Source organism: Aotus nancymaae, unplaced genomic scaffold (assembly GCF_030222135.1).
Source record: "Aotus nancymaae isolate 86718 unplaced genomic scaffold, 86718_ANA_hifiasm-v0.15.2.pri h1tg000059l, whole genome shotgun sequence".
Lineage (NCBI taxonomy): Eukaryota > Metazoa > Chordata > Mammalia > Primates > Aotidae > Aotus > Aotus nancymaae.
The window spans coordinates 4581884-4606478 of NW_026988473.1; the positions used below are offsets into that span (position 1 = coordinate 4581884).

At 48.5% G+C, this 24595-nt stretch overlaps 1 protein-coding gene, 1 long non-coding RNA gene and 1 pseudogene across 2 annotated transcripts in view; 2 read left to right on the forward strand and 1 right to left on the reverse strand.

The window, feature by feature from the left end:
* Nucleotides 1–1352: 1352 nt before the first annotated feature.
* Nucleotides 1353–12406, forward strand: LOC135270065 (uncharacterized). Its single transcript, XR_010338285.1, has 3 exons — nucleotides 1353–1519; nucleotides 4055–4149; nucleotides 11040–12406. It is a non-coding gene; the product is annotated as an uncharacterized LOC135270065 (long non-coding RNA).
* The window catches only part of LOC105724434 (solute carrier family 22 member 20), a 29085-nt gene continuing 8670 nt past the window's right edge, over nucleotides 4181–24595 (reverse strand). The window contains exons 7-10 of the mRNA XM_064364746.1: nucleotides 19037–19251; nucleotides 15375–15483; nucleotides 15012–15215; nucleotides 4181–4622 (exon numbers count right to left, since the gene is read on the reverse strand). Of these exons, the coding sequence (XP_064220816.1) occupies nucleotides 4526–4622; nucleotides 15012–15215; nucleotides 15375–15483; nucleotides 19037–19251 (625 nt within the window). The 3' untranslated portion in view covers nucleotides 4181–4525. The remainder of the gene's footprint in view (nucleotides 4623–15011; nucleotides 15216–15374; nucleotides 15484–19036; nucleotides 19252–24595) is intronic.
* On the forward strand, nucleotides 21727–23265 carry LOC135270137 (uncharacterized; annotated as a pseudogene).

A 24595-nucleotide genomic window follows, 5' to 3' on the forward strand; every position in this document is an offset into this window, starting at 1 on the left:
GAGAGGCTGGTGGAGCTACAGAGGTAGGCAAGAATGCCTGCTATGGGGACATTTCCCTGTCAGAGAGGTAAGACACACAAGACACACACACACACACACACACACACACACACGGGGAAACAGCTTTAATCCTGTAAGGCAGAAGAGCATTTACTCTTTCCAGGTGAGTGGAATAGAATGAGTTCTCTAAGTTTCTCAAGGGCAAGTGGGGCTATTCCAGGGACAGCCCTTTGGCAGAGATATAACCCTAACCCTGCAAAGACAGAGCATTCTCAGGTGGAACAAGAATAAACAGTGATATGGGCTGACTCTGTGTCCCCACCCAAATCTCGTGTGGAATTGTAATCCCCATGTTGGAGGCGGGACCTAGTGGGAGGTGATTGGATAGCGGGGGTGGCTTCTAATGGTTTAGCACCATCCTCCTAGTGCTGTCTCATGATGAGTTCTCATGAGATCTGTTTGTTGTAAAGTGTGTGGCACTGAGAGGGAGACCCCCTCCCCTTTTCCTACTTTTTGGCCTTTACCTCCTCCTCCCCTTTGGATGGGAAGGCAGGTAAAAAAAAAAAAAAAAGAAAGAAAGAAAATACCAAAGAGCTGGGAAAATAATTTATTTTTGGTTCCCAGCGTCTTTGCTATTTGTAAGCCTTAAAAAAGTTGCAAAAGAATATTATTATTATTATTTTTTGAGACGGAGTTTCACTCTTTTGTTACCCAGGCTGGAGTGCAATGGCACGATCTCGGCTCACTGCAACCTCCGCCTCCTGGGTTCAGGCAATTCTCCTGCCTCAGCCTCCTGAGCAGCTGGGATTACAGGCACGTGCTACCATGCCCAGCTAATTTTTTGTATTTTTAGTAGAGATGGGGTTTCACCATGTTGACCAGGATGGTCTCAATCTATTGACTTTGTGATCCACCCGCCTCGGCCTCCCAAAGTGCTGGGATTACAGGCGTGAGCCACCGCACCCAGCATGAATATTATTTTTACCAGCTGGAGCCTGGCACTGGGTTACACTCCCACATTTGCACAATGCAGTCTCCCTTCTGAAAACACCTTTGCCAACTAATAATTTACTGCCTTTGTCTTGTGTCTGTAAACCCCCTCCCCTGCCTGTTCCTGCTTGTGCTGCATATGAACTAGCAAATTAATAAAGCCAAAAAATGGTAAGGTTGAATGTCCAGCCAATGAACAATAACATAGTTTTACCTCAGTTTCCCCTTTAGCGTTGTAAGCCTATAAAAGGGGAAAGAAGCTGCTTCTCGGGGAGCTCCGTGAATAAGGCTGTAGCCCCCCGCCCCGGCAGCTCCTGGCCAAATAAAAAGCCACTTCCTTCCTCAGTTCGATGTTCAAGAGGTTTGTTTCTTGCTGTTCCTGCTTCATTTTGGTTCCCTGACCAGGAAATGAGTTTCAGTTGGCGGATGGTCAGCACAGCCTCCCAGGCAGCTTTGCCCTGCCCCTGTGGGGCATCCCCGCAGGGGACTCCAGCCCACTTGAGCGACAGGATCCTGAGAGCGCTCCCAGGTAGGCATTGGCCCCAGTGGATCCTTCCCCAACAGCATGGCCAGGCAGGCCTGCAGGCATCCGGCACAAGCTTGGGCTGAACACCGAGAAGGAACCGGCACGCTTAGAGTCCAAACATCAAAAACTCGGTAGGGTTAATTCTGGAAAGCTTCACTTAACCACCCCACTGGGTAGAAGCATGGCCTAATCAACCACGGTGTGCCGATGTAGGCACCTTGGTTTTAATTTTGTTCTTGTGTGTGTGTGTCAATCTTGGCACTTTGGTTTTTTTTGTTTTGTTTTGTTTTGTTTTGTTTTTAAAGATGGGGTTTCACCATGATGGCCAGGCTGGTCTTGAACTCCTGACCTCAGGTCAGTCACCCACCTCGGCCTCCCAAAGTGCTAGGATTACAGGGACACTTTGGTTTTAATTTCGTTGCTTTGTAAGCCAGTCTTGGCACCTTAAACTTGTTTCTGTTTCTAACTTGGCTGAAGGGAAAAAAGTAAAAGTGTGTAAAAGTGCACAAAAAAAGTATTGCACTGTAGAGGGTGGGAGACTGAGGGTGGAGTGCAAAGTCCCGAGTTCTTACATCAGGTAAAGTCAGTGAGCAGCCCCCTACCCTGTGGGAGTGCCGTTCTTATCCTAACAGAGGGAGATGGGTAAAACGCAGAGTAAACCCACTCCGTTGAAAACTATGCTAAAAAAGTTTCAAAAAGAAATTTAGTGGAGATGATGGTGCCACCATAATGCCAGAGAAACCTAGAACTCTGTGTAAAGTAGCCTGGCCAGCATTTAACGCAAATTGGCCCACAGAAGGGAGCCTGAGCAGGTCCCTTGTCTCCAAAGTGTGGCACAAGGTTACAGGCAAGCCAGGACACCCCAACCAATTTCCGAACATAAACTCCCGGTTACGGTTAGTTTTAAGCGCTCCACCCACCCCCTGCCCAGCAGTGGTTACGGGGCCAAGGTGCAGCAGCGCTAGTGGCAAAAACAAAAATGGAAAAAAAATTCAGGAATAAAAAAAGGTAAACTGCTAACCCTAAAAACAAGGGAGAGCTGGCAGCGCAGCTGTGCGCGGAGGTTGCCAGGCTCAACAGCTTAGGGCAAACAGTCTAGCGGTAAAATGGAAAAGCTAATAATAATAATAAAAAAGCATTCGGTGATAACCCGACCTGTAGCTCCTTTGTCCACTAAGACAATAAATATAACTGGGGCCACTAAAGTTCAAAAAAGCAGGCTTTTTGCCTACCACGGACCTGTTCGGTAGAAGGCCACAAAATTATACATGAGTTCTTGTAGATGCTGGAATGTCCCCTACCCCTTTTGGGGAGACTTGCTAAGCAAATAAAAGCTACTATTACATTTACTAATAAGGGCTCCCCGCAGCTCAAACTGCCTCATGCAGAAATTATCATGGCTCTCACAGTCCCAAGGAAGGAGGAGTGGAGACTCTTCCTAACAAAGCCAGGACAAAAATTAACCCCTGCGCTAACCAAGCAATGGCCATGGGTCTAAATAAAAGACAACCCCCCAGGGTTGGCAGTAAGCCAAGCCCAGTGGTTATCAAAGTAAAGCCAGGGCACTACCAGTTAAACAGAGGCAGTGCCCAGTACCAAGGGAAGCTCTTAAGGGCACCCAGGTCCATCTCAGATGCCTAAAAGCTTATGGTACTATCGTTCCTTGCCAGTCTCCTTGGAACACGCCTCTCCTGCCTGTCCCCAAGCTGGAGACCAAGAACTATAAACCAGTGCAGAATCCGCACTAGGTCAACCAGGCAACTGTAACCTTGCACCCCACGGCGCCCAATCCCTATACGTTGCTAAAACTGTTGCCAGCTGAGGCCAGCTGTTCACTTGCTTAAACTTAAAGAATGCTTTCTTCAGTATCTGGTTAGCCCCTAAAAGCCAAAACTGTTTGCCTTCCAGTGGGAAGATCCGCAGTCAGGCGTAACAACACAGTACACCTGGACTCGGCGTCCACAGGGGTTCAAAAACTCCCCAACTATCTTCGGAGAGGCATTGTTCCGGGACCTCCAAAGGTTCCCCACCAAGGCCCTAGGTTGTGTGCTGCTTCAGTACATGAACGACCTTTTGCTGGAACACCTGGTAGCAGCCATATGTGCCCGGGAAACTAACTTGTTGCTCAAATACTTGGAGACCTGTAAATACTAGGTCTCTAAAAAAAAGGCCCAGATTTGCCAACAACAGGTGCGCTCTCTGGGATTTACTATCCAGCGGGGCAGCAAAGCCTAAAAATAAAAAGAAAGCAGGTTATCAGTAACCTGCGGGTGCCTAAGAATCAGAAGCAGGTACAAAAATTCTTGGGGGCGGTGGAATTCTGCAGGCTGTGGATTCCTAACTTAGCAGTTCTGGCTAAACCCTGTATAAAGCCACAAAATGGGGAAATAAAGAGCCGTTTAAGTAAAGCTCGGAGCAGCAGGGGGCCTTCTCACAGTTAAAAAAAACTCATGTCTGCCCTGGCTCTGGGGCTGCCGAACTTAACAAAACTCTTTACCTGCTTCAGCACCTTCCCCTTCACTTTCTCTCTCTTGCCAGCCATGGGAAGACATGCCTGCTTCCACTTTGCCTTCTGCCGTGATTGTAAGTTTCCTGAGGCCTCCAGCCATGCTTCCTGTACAGTCTGCAGAACTGTGAGTCAATTAAACCTCTTTTCCTCGTAAATTACCCAGTCTCAGGTAGTTCTTTATAGCAGTGCCAGAATGAACTAATACAGAGACATTTTAAGGGGCAGGCTGGGGATGGGGAAGGAAACCAGTTTCTCCTTTGGTCCCTGGGACTGGCTTCTCCTGGCTTTCTATGCATTTGTAATGCAGATTGGCTGTTGCTGGTGGGGTTTCGCTCCAAGCAGCCCTGGCTTGTGGGTGGCTCTCTATGGGAGCCAGGATGTTTTCAGCGACCTTTCCTCCAGCTCAGCACCCGTGTCCCCAGGGGCTCCCGGGAGAAACCCCCAGGGGGCCATCTGCACATGGCTCAGGTGCTACTAGCAAGCACCAGGTTCCAGGAAGCTTAGATGGTTTCTTTGAGGGGAGATGCTCTCAGCTGCTGAAGAGACATTTCTTCACTCTTCTCTTCGGCATGTTTCTTGGAAGAGCCTTCTTTGACCCTGTAGAAATGAAAAGGCAGCAGGCAGTGGTGAGGGGCAGGCGGCGTGCATGTCAGGGGAGGGTGGTGCCATATGCATAGGGTGCAGCTCCACTCTCCTGAAGCCAAAAAGGAGGTGGACACTGCAGCGGCCCCTCCTCCGGATTCTCTTGGGCACCCCGGTGGGCACCCTCCAGCTCCCTCCTTGCCCCATCTCGCAGCTGGCAGAAGCTGGCCTGGCTGGAAACACTTAGAAGAGCTGCAGGGTCGAGGGATCCAACAGAGTCTTACAGATGAGGACCCAGAGGCTGGACACGTGCCCGAGTTCACCTGGCTGGAAAACTGGGGCCAGCAGACACCCCCGGGGACTGGGACTACTGACACCCTCCTTCTCCCACCGCAGGAGGCAGGGAGGGACAAAGGTGGGGGCTCTGAGCCACTCCTGCCCTGCCCTGGTTGGCCCTTCAAGGAGTTAGGGGAGGTTGAGGGTGGGGGACTCGCCTGGACTTTGAGGCCCCCTCAATCCCAAATAACCCGAGTCTACCCCACTAGCTTTCTTACTTTTGACCAGATCCAATTTTGCCTTTTTTTTTTTTTTGGTAGAAATGGGGGTCTGGCAATGTTGCCCAGACTGCTCTTGAACTCTGGGCTCAAGCGACCTCCCACCTGGGCCTCTCAAAGTGCTGGGATTACAGGTGTGAGCCACCATGCCTGGCCTATTGCCTTAAAAAAGAATCCTCTATGCTTTTAAATGGTTTATGTTCTAATTCATTTATTTTTATCTTTGTATTGTGGACACTGATAAGTGTTTTCCCACTGAATTATCTTAGTTTTTGTTATTCTCTTATTTTAATCATTTCATATCTTGCCATTTCTCCCATCTACTTTTACCTGGTTCCGTTTTTGGATTTTTCTCAGTGTTCATACTGTTTCATCAGTGTTTCTATCCTTGCTTTTTAACTCTTCTATTTATAATATTTTAGTCAATTGGCTTAATCTTTTTTAATTTTTATTTTTCTGAGATGGAGTCTTGCTCTGTTGCCCAGTCTGGAGTATAATGGCGCAATCTCAGCTCACTGCAACCTTCACCTCCTGGGTTTAAGCCATTCTCCTGCCTCAGCCTCCTAAGTAGCTGGATTACAGGCACCCACCACTATGCCCAGCTAATTTTTGTATTTTTAGTAGAGACGGGTTTCGCCATGTTGGCCAGGCTGGTCTCAAACTCCTAACCTCAAGTGATCCACCAGCCTCAGCCTCCCAAAGTGCTGGGATTACAGGCATGAGCCATTGCACCCAGCCTAGGCTTAATTAAAAAAAATTTTTTTGTTTTAATTTTACTTTTTGTGATTATTTCTTAACATGTCAAACGCCTTTCTTCTTCTTCTTCTTTTTTTTAGACAGGGTCTCCCTCTGTCACCCGGGCTGGAATGCAGTGGCACCATCTTGGCTCACTGCAGCTTCAACCTCCCGGGCTCCTGTGATCCTCCCACCTCAGCCTCCCAGGCACACAGTCACCACATCCAGCTGTTTGCATTGTTTGTAGAGTTGGGGTTTTGCCATGCCGCCCAGGCTGCCTTCTGGCCATTCTACTGCCTACATCCCTCCCTACATCTCTCTTTTTCTGCCTGGGAAGCCATTTCATCTTTTTGATTTCTGTCTCTTGGACACATTCAGCTTATTGGGTTTTTTTAATTTTATTTTATTTTTGTTTTTTTATTTTATTTTTTGTTTTTTATTAGTTTTTTTAATTTTTTTATTTATCTTTTTAATATTTTTAGCTTATTGGTTTTGAGTGTTGTGTGCCAGGGGGAACATGCCACCAACAGTTACCGCCTGGGGCCTTGGAAATTTCCACGGGTGAGGCTGCTTCCCCTCTGGGTCTTCCTGCCATGATAGGCTTCGAGAAGCTTCCGAGTTTCCCTAGCTCCTTCCCCAGCTTCTAGAACTGAGTGGGGGGTGGGGGGGGGCGCTGCAAAACTGTCTTGTTAAACTCCTTTTTTTTTTTTTTTCTTTCTTTTTTTTTTAATAGACGGGGTTTCACCATGTTGGTCAGGCTGGTCTTGAACTCCCGACCTCAGGTGATCCGCCCGCCTTGGCCTCCAAAGTGCTTGGATTACAGGCGTGAGCCACCACGTCCAGCCTTTTTTTTTTTTTTTTTTTTAATTTAGAGACAGGGTCTCGCTCTGTCACCCAGGCTGAAGTGCAGTGGTGCAATCATAGCTCACTGCAGGTTGGAACTCCTGGGCTCAAGCGATCCTCCCACCTCGGCCTCCCAAAGTGCCGGGATTACAGGTGTGAGCCACTGCGCCCAGCCCCTGCTTCACCTTTGGCCACAAGTAAAAGCTCTCTGAGGCCTCCCCAGAAGCAGATGACACCATGCTTCCTGTATAGCCTGAAGAACCAATTAAACCTCTTCTCTTCTAAATTACCCAGTCTTGAAAGAAAAAAAAAATCATTCAGGTAGGCTTGCATATGAAAGAAAAAAAAAAGAAAAAGATAAATTACCCAGTCTCAAGTGTTTCTTTAAAGCAACGCAAGAACGTCCTAATACACCCACCAAACTAAAACTAGTCGAGTTGTTTCTGTTGGGTGTTCAGTTGGATAGGAACCATCAATGGAACCCTGGCCAAGTTACTAAAGAAGTCTGTGGACCAGAAGCCTTACTGTGTCCTCGTGTGACTTCTTGGGTGTCACATGAGGACACACTAAATGTGTATCTGATGACAAGTTTCTTGGTAGCTCTAAAAATCTTAACTGCAAGGAGTCCTCATGGCTGCTGGAATATATAATTTCAGGGCATGCATTCTTTCATTGTTGTTTAGAGGGGAGTCTCGCTCTGTCATCCAGGCTGAAGTGCAGGGGCATGATTTTAACTCACAGCAACCTCTGCCTCTTGGGTTCAAGTGATTCTCGTGCCTCAGCCTCCCAAGTAGCTGGGATTACAGGCGCATACCACCACGCCCGGCTACTTTTTGTATTTTTAGTAGAAATGGGATTTCACCACATTGGCCAGGCTGGTCTCAAACTACTGACCTCAGGTGATCTGCCCACCTTGGCCTCCCAAAGTTCTGGGATTACAGGCATGAGCCACCACTCTTTTTGAGAGTGATATTGTCCCAAAAGGGCAAATACTGTTTCTTGGAGGGCAAAATAAAAATTCTCAGATATGATTTTTGGCCTTACAAAAGATTCCAGTACATGAACAGATACATATATCTTTGGTATTAAAATTTTGTTGAGGTTGTGGAGTGTGATTAGAGAAAAAATGTCTAAAAAGGTTTTGGGGCTGATAATCAGAAAAGGTTCAGAAATACTGTTTTAGAACAACTGCCTCAAATGCCTAGAACCCTAAGCTGAGACTCCACTTAGGCTCAGGTTGAATGAGGCTAAGGAGACAGAGCTTTTAAAACCAAGTCAGACCATATTAATCCCTTTCTCTCAGCCCTGCAGTGGGTTCTCCACTGACTTAGAATTCAAGTGTAAATTCTTGGCTGGTGTGGTGGCTCATACCTGTACAGGTGTGATGGCACAGGCCTGTAATCCCAGCTACTTGGGAGGCTGAGGCAAGAGAATCACTTGAACTGGGGAGGCGGAGGCTGTGGTGAGCCGAGATCGTGCCACTGCACTCCAGCCTGGGGGACAGAGTGAGATTCCGTCCCCTCAAAAAAGAATTAAGTGTAGATTCTCACCCTGGCCTCTAAGGCTGCCACTGGCCCCTCTCCAGCCTCATCTTGCAAGTCCATGTCTGGCTGGCACTCAGCTCCTCCCAGCTCTCTGGGACCTCAGAGGGCTTCATAGGCTGTTTCCTCCCGCCAGGATGTCCTTCTCCCCTTCTCAGCCTGCCTAACCCTTCTTCCTCCTCCTCCTTTAAGTTTAGGCTTAAGTCCAGAGGCATCCCCAACCACCCACATCTCTCCTAATTCCACACTTATCTGTGCGTGTTTTTCTCCATGTGTCTCCTCTACTCTATAAGCTCCAAGACGGCAGAGATCACATCTGTGTTATTCATTCCACACCCGCACTTAGCACTGTGTCTGCAGTATAGTAGGAATTCAATGACTAATAGTGGAATAAAGGAATTAAATTTCAAAATGCCTACATCAAACACCAGGTAAAATCCTCGGCCTCCAGAATTTTGCAAAGGCTTCCTGGTCACTGGTCACTCTCTTCCTCGGGGCACAGCTGCATCTGGATGTGCTCCTGCTGGTGTCTACCCAAGGGCAGGGCTTTGCTTCTTTAAGACGTCAGCTTATTTGTGTGTTCTAGTTGCTAAATAAGCACCATGCCTGTTTCCTCTTCAATAAACTGTAAGTTTAAGTTTCTTTTCTTTTTTTTTTGATATGGAGTCTCGCTCTGAAGTGCAGTGGCCTGATCTCGGCTCACTGCAACCTCCAACTCCCAGGTTCAAGCGATTCTCATGCTTCAGCCTCCTGAGTAGCTGGGATTATAGGCACATGCTTCCTCCATGCCTGGCTAATTTTTGTATTTTTAGTAGAAAAGGTGTTTCACTGTGTTGGCCAGGCTTGAACCCAGGAGGTGGAGGTTGCAGCAAGCCGAGATCATGCCACTGCACTCCAGAGTGCAGAAGAAAAGCTTTCCATATATATGTATATATGGAAATATATTCCATAAATATATATATTTTGAAACAGAGTCTCTCTGGGCAACAGAGAGAGACTCTGTTTCAAAAAAAAATTATATATATATATGGAAAGCTTTTCTTCCCTTCTGTTCCTGAACAGTTAAATCCCAAAGCCATTGCATGGGGCAGAGCAAGGTAGGTGTCCATGTTGAGGGGTGCCAAGGCCTGGGTGTCGGAGCCCAAGTGGGGTAAGCAGGGTGTCTGCACAGGGAGGTGTCCTGTACAGGGACGCAGAGATCGAGCAGGTGAGGGGGTGTCCATGTGTGAGGGTGTAGCCAAGCACAGGTATCAGAGCTGGGGTGCAGTAAGGAGCGCATCTGCACGTAGTTGGCCCAGCCTGGGGTGGTGGGGCCCCAGAGCAGTGGAAAGGATGCCCAGGCAGGGGAGGGCGAGATGCGGAGGCGACTCCAGAGACTGAGCCTTGTGCAGGCAGAGTGATGGCTGCAGCAGTGGGGGGCGGTTTACATACAGGGGAATTGATCCAATAACTAAATATAGTAAGAATGAGGGGAGGCAGATTTTTTGTTATCAGATAAGGAAATTAACAAATAGGAAAAGAGAGAAACTGGGATGAACCCTGTGGTGTTGGGCGGAGATGGAGGTGTTGGTGTGAACCCGTGGTTTTCAGTATGATCCACAGATCTAAAGATATAAAGGTGTGTGTTTCTGCATGTAGACACACATATTCCATACCTCTGTCCACTGAGAGACTCCAAAAACAATAACCATCTTGCACCCAGATCTTGGCTTCTAAATACCACTCTCCACTGCAATGAACGACACTCAGAGGAATGCTCCTCTAGAACTGCTGGCAGGATGAGCTCAGAACATCTCGTGCTAGAAAGCAAGGCTGTGCTTAAATAATTTTAAAGGACACAGAAGCCAGAAGATTCCCACTGACTAAACCTAGGGCAAATTGAGCATCAAAACGGGGTATAATCATTGAATAAACTGAGAATTTATGAATCAATAATGATATAAAGAAATAAGAAATTGAAGGTTTGATGAGAAATGGAATATGTACATGGTTTCAAAGTACATCCCCAAGGCCAGGCACGGGCTCACACCTGTAGCCCTGGCACTTTGGAAGCCTGAAATAGGGGATTCTTTGAGGCCAGGAGTTCAAGACCAGCCTGGGAAATAAAGCAAGACCCCCATCTCTACAAAAAACTAAAAAAATTGGTCAGGTGTAATGGTAGGAGCTGGCAGTCTCAGCTACTGAGGAGGCTGAAGTGGGAGGATCTCCTGAACTCAGGAGTTCAAGGCTGCAGCGGATTATGATTGTGCCTCTGCACTGCAGCCTGGGGGATAGAGCAAGACCCCATCCCAAAAAGAAAAACACAAAAGAAAGAACACTCCCACAAAATACTTAATAATTACAAAGAGGAAAAGATTAACTTTACTGTGGATAAGTCTGGCAGATACCTTCTGAATCCAGGGAATAAAGAAGGCATCCCCACTTATGGAACAAATCCAAACTGTGGGCTGGGTACAGTGGCTCATGCCTGTAATCCCAGCACTCTGGGAGGTTAAGGCAGTCAGATTACCTGACGTCAGGAGCTCGAGACCAGCCCGGCCAATGTGGTGAAACCTTGCCTCTACTAAAAATATAAAAATTAGCCAGGCGTGGTGACAGGTGGTTGTAGTCCCAGCTACATGAGAGGCTGAGGCATGAGAATTGCTTGAACCTGGGAGATGGAAGTTGCAGTGAGCTGAGATCGCGCCACTGCACTCCAGCCTGGGCGACAAGAGCAAGACTCCATTAAAAAAATATCCAAATCGTGTATTATCTGTTAGGATGAAATGAGAAGGACACAGCATCGTTTCTGGGATGCTCCTGCCAGAGATCCATAAGCTACAACCGATATAATCAGCAAACCCAAACCAAGGGGAAACGTATCAAGAACTAGTCTGCAATCTTCAAAGCTGTCGAGATCACTGTTGGTCTGTGTTCGCTTTGTGCTCATCTCCAAAGACGCCTGGCGCCATGACACTCTGTGCTGGCTAAGACAAGGATGAGCTGTGCTGGCTAGCAATTCATGTGCCGTTAAAGCCCAACACTCCCCTGGAGGTCCCCTCTGTCAACTAGTCTGCATTGTTTACTAAAAATGTATGGATTTACGATCTGCACCTGTTTTACCTGGTGATACAGGCTGGTTTTGGCTGTGTCCAATGGGATAGAAAAAATGCCCTCAGCTAACATGTGCCTTGGCTTTCCTGAGATTGAGATACTTCATGTTCATCTTGATGGCTTGTGATACAGAAACAAAATGCATCCTGGGCCTAAACGAGGACCCTGGGAGGTACCCTGGGTGCCCCAGGCCTCCCAATGCTTCCCTGTATTTTCTTCCTCCTGCTGTATTTTGTCCTTTGTCTTATGAGGGCCTTATCTAAGTGTATTTTGTGGAGTCTTGTTAGTCCTTCCAAAGATAGAACTTTGTTGACTTGGAGTCATGAAGGTCAAAGGACACCTGAGGACACAGTCAAGCCTTTAGCCATGTGACAACTCAATGCTATACGTGACTCAGAAACAAATCCTCCAACGTTATAGGACATCGTCGGGGGGGATTGCAAAACTTGAATGAGGGCTGAGGATTAAATGGTCGTCATGTATCAGTACTAATGTTATGATTTAGATGTTGCAATTGTGGTCATGCAGGAGAATATACTTGTTTGGAGGAAATACACATCAAAGCATTTGGAATCGTTATCAACAACTTTCAAATGGTTCAGAGAAGAAGGTTATTTGTCTTGCAGTAGCACTTCTGTAAATTTGAGATAGTTCCAAATTGCATATGTGTGTATACACACACACACACACACACACACACACACACACACACACAATTTTAAAATAAATGATAAAAGCCATACAAACTATGAGACTACTTTGCAACATTTCTTGATCTCAAGAGAATGTCCCACATCTGGAACCAATTCATTTTTCAGCTTGCGCAAGCTCACTCTCGCCCCTGGGGAGGAATGGACTCCTAATAGGACCAGCTGGATCAGGCCCAATCAGAAGATCATCGTGAGAAACAATTGCTCATTAGCAGCTACTCCAGAAATTAAAATCATTTTCAGCAAATGGTCTTCAACACTGAATTGTTCATATCCAGTAACAATAATTTTTTTTTTGAGACGGAGTCTCCTTCTGTCCCCCAGGCTGGAGTACAGTGGCTTGATCTCGACTTACCACAATCTCTGCCTCCTGGGTTCAAGCATTCTCCTGCCTCAGCCTTCTGAGTAGCTGGGACTATAGGCATGCGCCACCACCCATTTTTGCATTTTTAGCACAGACAGGATTTCACCATGTTGGCCAGGTTGGTCTTGATCTCCTGACCTCGTGATCTGCCTGCCTTGGCCTCCCAAAGTGCTGGGATTACAGGTGTAAGCCACCGTACCTGGCCAATTTTCTTTTTTTTCAAGATACATTCTTACTCTGTCACCCAGGCTGGAGTGTGGTGGCATTGGTCACAGCTCATTGTAACCTCAAACTCCTGGGCTTAATCTATCCTCCTGCCTCAGCCTCCCAAGTAGCTAAGACTACAGGTATGTGACACCACACCTATAGTCTTAACTACACACTTTTTATTTTTTGTAGAGTCGGAGTCTTGCTCGATATTGTCCAAGCTGGTCTCAAACTTCTGGCCTCAAGCGATCCTCCTGCCTCAGCCTCCCAAAGTGCTGGGAATACAGGCCTGAGCCACTGTGCCTGGCCAACATACAATAATTTTTATATTAAATTGCTCCTGGCATAGTCAAAGGAAGCTGCATTACCTAAACTAGAATTTCATTTGGCGTTACTGAGATTTTTCTAAAGCCAGGGTAAGCAAAATTTGATTTTTAAATGCCCAGGCCAGAATCACCTCGACTGTTCTCTCTGTAATAGTAGGGGGGGCCGGGCACGGTGGCTCACGCCTGTAATCCCAGCACTTTGGGAGGCCGAGGTGGGCAGATCATGAGGTCAAGAGATCAAGACCATCCTGGTCAACAAGGTGAAACCCTGTCTCTACTAAAAATACAAAAATTAGCTGGGCATGGTGGCGCGTGCCTGTAGTCCCAGCTACTTGGGAGGCTGAGGCAGGAGAACTGCTTGAACCCAGGAGGCGGAGGTTGCTGTGAGCCAAGATCGCGCCATTGCACTCCAGCCTGGGTAACAAGAGCGAAACTCCGTCTCAAAAAAAAAAAAATAGTAGGGGGGACATTTGGACATTTCTCCACTTGTTTTTTCATGTACTTGAGGCAACATCTCAAAGAACCTGCAAACCAGGCTCTGGAATGGGAATGGGTTATTGACAAGTATTTGCCTAACATCTGGGACACCTGCATCTAGATCCGTGGGATAAGTAGGGGTCACACAGGCAAAGAGCAAACGGAAGAGCATTCTAGACAGAGAGTGCAGCCCAGGCAGTAGCCAGGCCGTGGGGGTGAGCTGAGCAGGGGCCAGATCACGAGGACCTTGTCAGACTTCAGATTTTATCCTCGTGATCTGGCAGGGACAGGATCCTGTTCACGTCACCAGCCTGCCACACTGCTTGGCCTTCAGGGAATAAAGTGGATAGGGACAGGGGAGGATATGGGGCTCTCACAGTTGTCCAGACAAGCGACAATGGTGGCTTGATGTAGGGCCATGGACACAGGGCTGGAGAGAGGACAGATTCAAGTCTATTCTGGAGGCAGAAATGATAGGACTTGCCAAAGAATATATCCTTGATGGCCCTTGCAGTGCAGCCTTGGTCCATGGCCCAGGTTAGAGATGGGATGTCTTGGGGGTTCTTTCTTTTTTTAAGATGGAGTTTCGCTCTTGTTGCCCAGGCTGGAGTGCAGTGACATGATCTTGGCTCATCATCACCTCCGCCTCCCAGGTTCAAGCAATTTTCCTACCTCAGCCTCCCAAGTAGCCGGGATTACAGGCATGCACCATCATACCCAGTTAATTTTTTGCATTTTTAGTAGAAATGGGGTTTCTCCATGTTAGTCAGGCTGGTCTCAAACTTGCGACTTCAGGTGATCTGCCCCCCTTGGCCTCCCAAAGTGCTGGGATTACAGGCGTGAGCCACCGCACCCAGCCTATGGGGCTTATTTCAGGATTGCAAACACAGCACCCATACAGGCCACTGGGTACAGATGGGTCCACCTTTGGGATCAAACTGACCTTCAGAAAGGGTGACAGATGGGCCCTGCTACTGTCCCTGTCACCATTCCCCGAAACTAAGGGTCTTCCCTGAGCCCACTGTTGCTGAGAAATGCTGCAAGCAGCAGCCAGATCTAATGCCCTCTTGTGTTTGTTTTAGAAACATTGTCTGGGCGTTGCTGTCACCTTAGCGACCTTTCTAATGAGACCCACATTTGAAGCCAAGATGATCTTTAAAAAAGAAGAGGTCAAGAAGAGAAGAGAAACCTCTCCTAGTGCTAAATGCTAAGGAAAGTGTCGCTTGCGAGGAAGCCCAGAACCAAATCTGAAGCCTGCACAGCAACCACAGGGGCCTGTCCGCTTCAGTTTCCCCCGATCTCCTCTCCCCACTTCTCTGCCAGGCCTCACTTCCAACCATGAGTTTCCGGGCTCACAGTTTATTCTTTTTAACCTTCGTGATCAGGTCTGTCTTGTGGAAAGCTAAGCCAGTGTAGATGGAGGTGCGGAGGCATCTCACAGCTCTGGTGCGTCCAGCCAGGACGTTTCAGATGCGCAGGAGTGGGGAGAACACCCCACCTGCCCCCCAGTTATTTCCTGGAACTCTCGGCCTGTTGGCTCTGGAGGCCCCTCACCTCCTCTCCATCGCCGTGATGGTCTCCATCAGGGGCGCGTTGCGGGTCTCGGTCAGGAAGCAGACAGCCAGCCCAGCCAGGACTGTGGTGGCCCCGAAGCACACGGGTGGCAGGATGGCACTGAACTCCCCAAGTGTGGTAACCAGGGGCGCTGCCAGGCCCCCGAGGCGGGCATGGGCCGAGGTGAAGCCCATCCCCATCTGCCTGTGGGAGATGTGGATGGGTCAGCGCAGTGACCTGCACTCCCCAGGGCCTGGGAGGGCCATGCCCTGAGTGTCAGGGGGCAGGGCAGGAGGGACCAGGGGTCCTGCCTCAGTGAGCCCAGCAGGTCTCACCCTGCAGTGTCTCCCCCTGTGCACCCACCTGATTTCCGTGGGGTACAGCTCGCCCGTAAACAGGTACACGCAGATGAAGGAGCTGGCCAGGCAGCCTTTGCCCAGCGCTGCCTGAGCCGTGCGCAGGTTCTGCAGGCCTAGACAGGGGAGCAGGGTGGAGCTGAGGTGGGAGGGGAGGAGGGGGAGGCCCAGGGTGCAGTGGAGAGGGTGGAGGCTCAGGAGGGGATGAGGCCGGGGAAAGAGGCAGAACCCAGAGGAGAACCAGGATTTTCACCACCTCCCCTTCCCAACTGTTCCCTGAGATCCAGAAGTCCCCCAACTGCCCTTCTCTGACTTCTCCTCCTTGCTCCCTTATTTGCATCTGTCACCAAGTCCTGCTGGGTAGGTAGGTGCTTTAGAGTCAGGCCTGGGTTCGGCCAGGCACAATGGCTCACGTCTGTAATCCCAGCACTTTGGGAGGCCAAGGTGGGCGGATCATGAGGCCAGGAGATTGAGAACATCCTGGCTAACATGGTGAAACTCTCTCTCTACTAAAAATACAAAAAATTAGCCAAGCATGTTGATATGTGCCTGTAATCCCAGCTACTCAGGAGGCTGAGGCAGGAGAATTGCTTGAACCCAGGAGGCGGAGGTTGCAGTGAGCCGATATCACACCACCGCACTCCAGTCTGGGAGACAGAGTGAGACTCCATCTCAAAAAAAAAAAAAAAAGTCAGGCCTGGATTCAAATCGCAGCTCTCACCCCGCTGGCTGACCTCGGTCACTGTTTCTTACCCCCTCTGCACTGCTGTGTCCTCATCTGTAAAATGAGGAAAATAGTACCTGCTCTATGGGGTTGGTGTAAGCTGATGCCGTGGGTGCAAAGTGCTCGTTAAATGTTTGCCATTGTCCTCATTTTCTTTTCTTTTCTTTTTTTTTGAGACAGAGTCTCACTCTGTTGCCCAGGCTGGAGTGCAGTGTCATGATCTTGGCTCACTGCAATCTCCGCCTCCCAGTTTCAAGTGATTCTCCTGCCTCAGCCTCCTGAGTAGTTGGGATTACAGGTGCGCACCACCACGACCGGCTGATTTTTGGATTTTTAGTAGAGACAGGATTTGGCCAGGCTGGTCTCGAACCCCTGACCTCAGATGATCCACCCACCTCGGCTTCCCAAAGTACTGGGATTACAGGCATGAGCTACCATGCCTGGCCCGTTGCCCTCATTTTTAATATGCTTCTCCTGCTGTTGTTTATAAATAGCAAAACCCCTATTCAAACGTCCAACATTAGGACAGTGGTCAAGAAAATGATGGTGCCTTCTCTGGCTGGGTGGCAGCCATGACCGCAAACTGGAATCAGGTGGGGAGATTTTATGAAACACTCACACCTGGGTCTTACTCAATATCCACTCTAGCAAGACCTATTGGGGATAGGCTCAAATTTGGGTATTTTTTAAAGGTCCCCAGGAGATTGGATTATGAAGCCAGAGTTGAGAAACATCAATCTAGATGAAATATTATCTAGGCTGGGTGCAGTGGCTCACATCTATAACCCCAGCACTTTGGGAGATCAAGGCAAGCAGATTGCTTGAGCCCAGGAGTTTGAGACCAGCCTAGGCAACATGGCAAAACCCTGTCTCTACACAAAAATACAAAAAATTAGCCAGGTGTGGTGGAATGCACCTGTAGTCCCAGCTGGAGGCTAAGGTGGGAGGATTGCTTCAGCTTAGGAGGTTGTGAGCCACGATTGTGCCACTGCACTCCAGCCTGGGCCACAGAGTGAGACTCTGTCTCAAAAAAGAAGAGAGGCTAAGTGGGGCAGGGCAAGGTGGGGCAGGGCGGGATGGAGGGAGAAGAGAAGGAAGGAAGGAATGCAGGCAGGCAGGAAGGAAGGAAACTATTATATAATAATAAAAGATCAGGTCCATGAGGCCGAGTGCAGTGGCTCAAGCCTGTAATCTCAGCACTTTGGGAGGCCGAGGTGGGGAGATCACTTGAAGTCAGGAGTTTGAGACCAGCCTGACCAACATGGTGAAACCACGTCTCTACTAAAAATACAAAAATTAGCCAGGCGTGGTGGTGCACACCTCTAATCCCAGCTACTCGAAGGCTAAGGCAGGAGAGTCACTTGAACCTGGGAGGCAGAGGTTGCAGTGAGCACCACAGCACTCCAGCCTGGGCAACAGAGTGAGACTTCTCAAAAATAAATAAATAAATAAATAAGGTCCATGAAACATTTGTGCTAACATAGAAAAGCATGTGTACGTTTCAACATATACATGTTGAAATGAGGGTATATTATATATATGTACACATGCACACATATACATATATAATCCTCTTTACATGTTTATATGTATAAACAAAACATGATCTCAACTATGCTAAATACAAATCTATAAATAGGAGAAAAGGTTGGAAGAAAATAGGTCAAGATACCAATAATAACATTCATCCATTTTACAGGTGAAGAACCGAAGCACAGAGAAGCTGGACAGCCTGCCAAGGCCAAGGCGACAGTCGCCAAGGGCACAAGGTCGAGCACATGCTCTATGTCGCTGCTGTTCAACCCTGGTGTCTTGCTGGACTCACTGGACAGTTCGTAAAATACTGAGGGTTGAGTTCCACTCCTTGAGATTCCCAGTCCCCTGGCCAGGAGCACCTGGGCACAGGGAGTCTTCAAGGCTCTCCAGGTGAAGGTCATTCTAGCCAGGTTGGCAAACCACTGTTCCAGGGCGAGTCCAGCTGAAGTTCGAACTCTAACTTCTCAACCCCTGGACACGCTGCCTGCTCAGACTCCGGGGACCCGCACACTCCACCGGCCACACTGAGCCAGCCCTGTGCTCTCCAGCTTCTTAGATGCGCCTGTCTAACCTCCCTGACCACACGGTAGAAGCTCTGAGAGCCAAGGCTCAAGGCCTCCACCACTAACTGCCACTGGGCACTAAGTGCTTAATACAAACTCTAGTAATCAACAGTCACTTTCTGTTTTTTTTTTTTTTGAGATGGAGTCTCGCACTGTCGCCCAGGCTGGAGTGTGGTGGCTCAATCTCGGCTCACTGCAACCTCTGCCTCCTGAGTTCAAGCAATTCTTCTGCCTCAGCCTCCCGAGTAGCTGGGATTAAGGTACCCACCCCCATGCCCAGCTAATATTTTTGTATTTTTAGTAGAGATGGGGTTTCACCATGTTGGGCAGGTTGGTCTTGAACTCCTGACTTTGTGATTCGCCCACCTCAGCCTCCCAAAGTGCTGGGATTACACACGTGAGCCACCGCGCCTGGCCTGTTTTTGTTTTTTTGAGACAGAGTCTCACTCTGTCACCCAGGCTGGAGTGCAGTGGCACGATCTTGGCTCACTGCAACCTCCGTCTCCCAGGTTTAAGTGATTCTACTGCCTCAGCCTCCTGAGTACCTGGGATTACAGGCGTGTGCCACCATGTCTGGCTAATTTCTTTGTATTTTTAGTAGAGACTGGGGTTCACCATGTTGGCCAGGCTGGCCTTGAACTCCTCACCTTATGTGATCCACCCACCTTAGCCTCCCAAAGTGCTGAGATTACAGGCGTGAGGCACCGCGCCCGGCCTAACGGTTGCTTTCTTTTCAGATCCAGAGAAATACCCCTCGGCCTTGTTGCCATGTGAAATTTGTTGTCTACCAGACCCCAGAGGCTCGCAGTTTTTAGTGGGCAGCAAGAGCAGAAGTGGGTGGCTCACCTTCTGGCACAAACATGTTGGCGATCACCATGAGCCCGGCTAGGATGAGGAAGGAGGCTACTGTGGCCCGGCGGCCCACGTAAATCATGGTGGCGGTGGCCACCAGCATGGCCGGGATGTCGATGATTGCAAACAGGGCCTGCACCAGGTATAGGCTGAGCCCAAACTTCTGCAGGTCCATGGCCAGGCCGTAGTAAGCCACGGAGTTGGAGAACCTGGGAGAAGCAGTGGAACGGTCCTTGCTCACCCCGTGAGTCACTGTTCTGACCCCAGGGGAGGGGACACAAGGGTGGATGACAGAGGACTCCTCTCCTCGGCAAGGTAAAATTCCCTGACTTTCCATAAACACCCCTTCCAGGTCTCCTAAGTCTCTGTCTTTGGCGTTAGAGCTCAGACCCCTCCCTCTGAATCCCTTTCCACCACCCAGTCCTGGGTCCAGTGCGTGGATTCTGGAGCGTGTTTGCTTTTCTCTGCAGTCCACCTCAGTGCCGCAATTAAGACAATGCTAAAAAATAAAAAGACAAGAAGATGGAGGAAGGCCAAAGGACACCGGAGCCAAAGCAGAAGACTCCCAATGGCCAAAGCTGGAGCAACTTGGGAAATAAGGTCAAGATGTCGTATCTACTAAATAAAGGGAAAACGTCATTGAATTATAACCCAAAGTATAAACTACATGAGTATACGTGAGTCTCGATAAATAAATGATTTATAAATAAGTCTTTCTAAAAGAAGAACTCCGAACAATATGTGTCAATACTCCACTCCTTCAGGAGATGAAGCTTACTTTCCCTCTCCTGAGTGCAGACTGGACTCACTTTAAAATAACAGAATATGGCCGTGTGCGGTGGCTCATGCCTGTAATCGAAGCACTTTGGGAGGCGAGGCAAGCGGATCATGAGATCAGGAGATTGAGACCATCCTGGCCAACATGGTGAAACCCCATCTCTACTAAAATACAAAAAGTAGCCGGATGTGGTGGCGCGCACCTGTAGTCCCAGCTACTTGGCAGGGGAATTGCTTGAACCCGGGAGGTATAGGTTGCAGCGAGCCGAGATCATGCCACTGCACTCCAACCTGGTGACAGAGCAAGACTCTATCTCAGATAATAACAATAATAGAATATGGAAAGAGGCTGCACACGGTGGCTTGCAACTGTAATCCCTGTAATCCCAGGACTTTGAGAGGCTGAGGTGAGTGGATCATTTCAGTCCAGGAGTTCAAGACCAGCCTTGGCAACATGATGCAAACCCATTTCTACCAAAAGTACAAAAATTAGCCAGTGTCACAACCTGGTCTCAAAATAAATAAACAGATTAAAATTTAAAAGTAAAAACAAGAATATGGAAAGAAAACATAATTAACTTTACAGTGGAGACACCTGGTAGACACTACCTTCACCAAGGGATCAACTTTAACATCAGCCACGCTGACATCACATATGCCCGCATATGATATGATATGATGAGAAGGTCATATCACCTCCACGGTTCTCCTTTCCCAGATCCACAATCCCAGTCTAATCATGAGAAAACCATCAGACAAATCCAAACTGAGGCTGGGTGCAGTGGCTCACATCTGTAAACCCAGAACTTTGGGAGGCTGAGGCTGATGGATCACCTGAGGTCAGGAGTTCAAAACCAGCCTGACTAACATGGTGAAACCCTGTCTCTACTAAAAATACAAAATTAGTGGGGCATGGTGGCACATGTCTGTAATCCCAGCTACTTAGGAGGCTGAGGTGGGAGAATCACTTGAACCCAGGACACGGAGGTTGCAGTGAACCAAGATCACGCCATTGCACTCCAGCCTGGGCAAAAAAAAAAAAAAAAAAAAAAAATCCAAATTGAGTGACATTCTACAAAATACCTGACCAATACTTTTCAAAACTCTCAAGATCATGAAAAATAAAGAAAGACTAAGAAACTGTCACAGATCAAAGGAGACCAAGAAGACATGATATGACTAAATGCAATGGGATATACTAACTGGTAAAATCCAAATAAATCTCTAGTTTAGTTAATAGTAAATTACCAACCTTAAATTATTACTTTTGACAAATGTACTATGGTAATTTAAGATGATAATATGAGGGGAACTGGGTGAAGTGAACACAGGAACTCTCTGTACTAATTTTGCAATTTTTCTATGATTATACATTTATAGAAGAATAAATATACGTTTATTCCAACATTTTATGAAGGTAAGCTAACAGTAGAATATATTTGTGAAGACCAATATCCAGAAAAAAAATTTTATCCAGAAAAAAATATATATTTATGTGTATGTATATATATATATTTTTTGAGCTGGAGTCTCATTGTTTTTGCTCAGGCTGGAGTGCATGGTGCAATCTCTGCTCACTACAACCTCCGCTTCCTGGGTTCAAGTGGTTCTTCTGCCTCAGTCTCCTGCGTAGCTGGGATTACAGGCATGTGCCACCACACCTGAATAATTTTTACATTTTCAGTAAAGACAGGGTTTCACCATGTTGGACAGGCTGGTCTCAAACTCCTGACTCAGGTGATCCCCCCACCTCAGCCTCCCAAAGTGCTGGGATTACAGGCATGAGCCACCACGCCCAGTCCCTATTAAATCTGTTTCTATAAGAATATGTATGTGTGTATGTGTAAGTATTTGGGTGTCATGTATGTCCTAAGATCTGCCAGAATACACACTCATGCCTGACAGAGATGGGAGGAAGAGTAGGTTGAGAGGAGTATTCACTCGTGTATCTGATAACAGAAAACAACTTGCATTCAGGTACTGTTCTACCTGCTTTACAGACTACTTTTCACAACAACCTGATGTGGTAGGTGCTATTATGATACCCATGTTACAGATGGGGAAACTCAGGCACAGAGAGGTTAAGTAACTTGCCCAGGATCACAAAGCCAGTAAGTGGCAGAGCTGAGATTCAAACCCAAGTTCCAGAGTCCTGCTTCCTAACCGATGCACTACACTGCCTGTTTCTGGAATGTTTGGGAAAAAACAAAACAAAACACAACTTTTTAACAACGAGTATGCATGCTTTCAGAATTTACAAAAAAACCACAAGGTGGCTCAGGCCTGTTATTCCAGCACTTTGGGAGACTGAGGCGAAGAACTGCTTCAGTCCAGGAGTTCTAGACCAACCTGGGGGACATTGCAAGACCCCACCCCATCTCTATTTTTAAAAAATAGCCTGGGCTTGGTGGCAGGCACCTGTAGTCCTAGCTGCTACAGAGGCTGGGGTGGGACGATCGTTTGAGCCTGGGAGGTCAGGCTGCAGTGAGCTATGATTGTGCCACTGCACTCCAGCCTGGGTGCCAGGGCAAGACCTTGTCCCAACCAAATCAATCAACCAGTAAAGAAACAAATCCCAGTTAATTGAAGGCAGTTTCAATAGGGTTTGGTGGAAGTTTGTGAAAGTTCACCAGCTCCTAACACTTACTCTTCCTCTTCCCCCATCCTTTTTCGAACCCCAGGACTCCCCATCCCCACCTCATCCCAGTCACACTGGCAAGGAAGGGGTTGGGAGCGGGCACGCTGGCCGCCTCCCGCTCCCCAAAGCCAGGACTGTGCAATTGATCCCAGGCGCGAGCCTGGCGCGGCTCCCAGATGTCAGCGAAGCGAAACATTTGGAAACGGCCCCGATTTTCCGGGCGCGGTTGGTAAGTCCCGGCGTGTGCAAGCCGAACCTGCGGTGCCCGGGGGAGCTTTGAGCGGCTCAGGTCGTGTCGGCTCCACGGGAGAATCGCCCCACCTGCAGGCAGGGAGCTCTGGATGGCTGCCGAGTCACTTTCTCAACAAAAACGGGCCTTTGGTTTCTTTTTCCAGAAGGATCCAAGAGAGGACTTTCGGCTCTGGAATTTTGAACTCAGGATCTGTTTCTCCCTCGCAGAAAGAGGAAGGTGGACAAAGGCAGCCTAGGCCGGCCGGGCTACCGCAGGGAGACGGGAGCTCTCTCGCTCGCCAGAGCCAGAACTGCGCTGCCGACCACGCGGTCAGGGCAGAAGCCCTCACAGCCCTCACAGTCGGGGCCTTCCCATCTTCCCAGTACACAGGGGTCACAGCCCCAAATCCAAACCAGAGGAAAGACTCTTGACCCCAGAGCTTCCCAGGGGACAACCTGCGTTTCAAGTGCTTTATGTGTCTTAACTTTGTTTCGTTTTTTTGAGACGGGGTCTGCCTCTGTCACCCAGGCTGGAGTGCAGTGGTGCGATCACAGAGCAGCCTCAAACTCCTAAGCTCAAGCGATCCTCACACCTCAGCGTCCCAAGTAGCTGGAACCACAGGTGGCCATGCCTGGCTGGTAGGGGATCTCCCTGTGTCGCTCAGGCTGGTCTGGAACTCCTGGGCTCAAACGATCCTCTGCCTCTGCCTCCCATGGGGATTACACACGTGAGTCACCGGGGCTGGCCTCATGTCTTAACTCTGGATCCTCACAAGGACCTTACAGACATAGGAGAGACCCCAGGAGGCTGGGCTCCCTGACTTGCTCAGGTCACATGGGTAGTCTGGCCTCAGAGTCCAGCTGATACCTACTAAAAGGGACTGCCCAGTCTGCTACAGAAAACAGTACCCTGTCTCTACTAAAATTACAAAAATTAGCTGGGTGTGGTGGCGCCCGCCTGGAGTCCTAGCTACTCGGGAGGCTGAGGCGGGAGAATAGCTTGAACCTAGGAGGCAGAGGTTGCAGTGAGCCAAGATGGTGCCACTGCACTCCAGCCTGGTGACAGAGTGAGACTCCATCAAAAAAAAAAAAAAAAAAAGAGAGAGAGAGAAAGAAAAGAAGGAAGGAAGGGAAGGAAGGAAAGAAAGAGATGAGATTCAGATGCTTCAGGTAATGGAGAAAAAAAAAGAAAGAAAAAGAAAACGAATAGTAATTCATTGCCTGCACTCCCAGCTTCATAAGTATCAATACCAATTATTTAAATGTGCAGGAAATCCAGTATAATGAAATCAACACGGTTGCTTTTTATCAGCCCCTCCCCTTAGGATGTGTCAGCTTCCGGTTGGTGGTGCTGTTGCACGTGGGCTGCCTTTGTATTTTTGCCCATTTCACATCTTCATGTCTGTGAACCTGTTAGGAATTCCTTCCTGCCCACCTTGCAACCTTGATTAACCATCTTTTAAAACCAGTTTAAATGCTATCTCCTACCTGAAGCCCTCAGCAGCCCCAACTAGCAGAAATGCTGTTAGGATGCTTGTCTCACTGTATGGAAATCACAATTTTCCTGTCTATCCCCTTCTGGAGCCAGAAGTGTTTTTTCCAGAGTGGGACACTTCCCAGAATCCACTGGAAGCCAGCCCCAAGGGCACATCAGGATAGGACAAGGTACATTCTGGAATAGCTGCCTTGGTGATTCCGATAGTCCTCCCACCCAGGTGAGACCCACTGCCCAGAAGTGGGGTTCCTTGGTCAGCACGTTGTCTCATCTGTCACCACATCTCAGTATCCAGCAGAGGGCGAGTGCTGGAAAAGGGATGTGGGAAGAGATTGCGTTCACAAGGCTCACCTGCTCATTGCATTAAGAGTATTTCAGAACAGTTTTTCGGTGGGAGCAGAGAGCACACCCC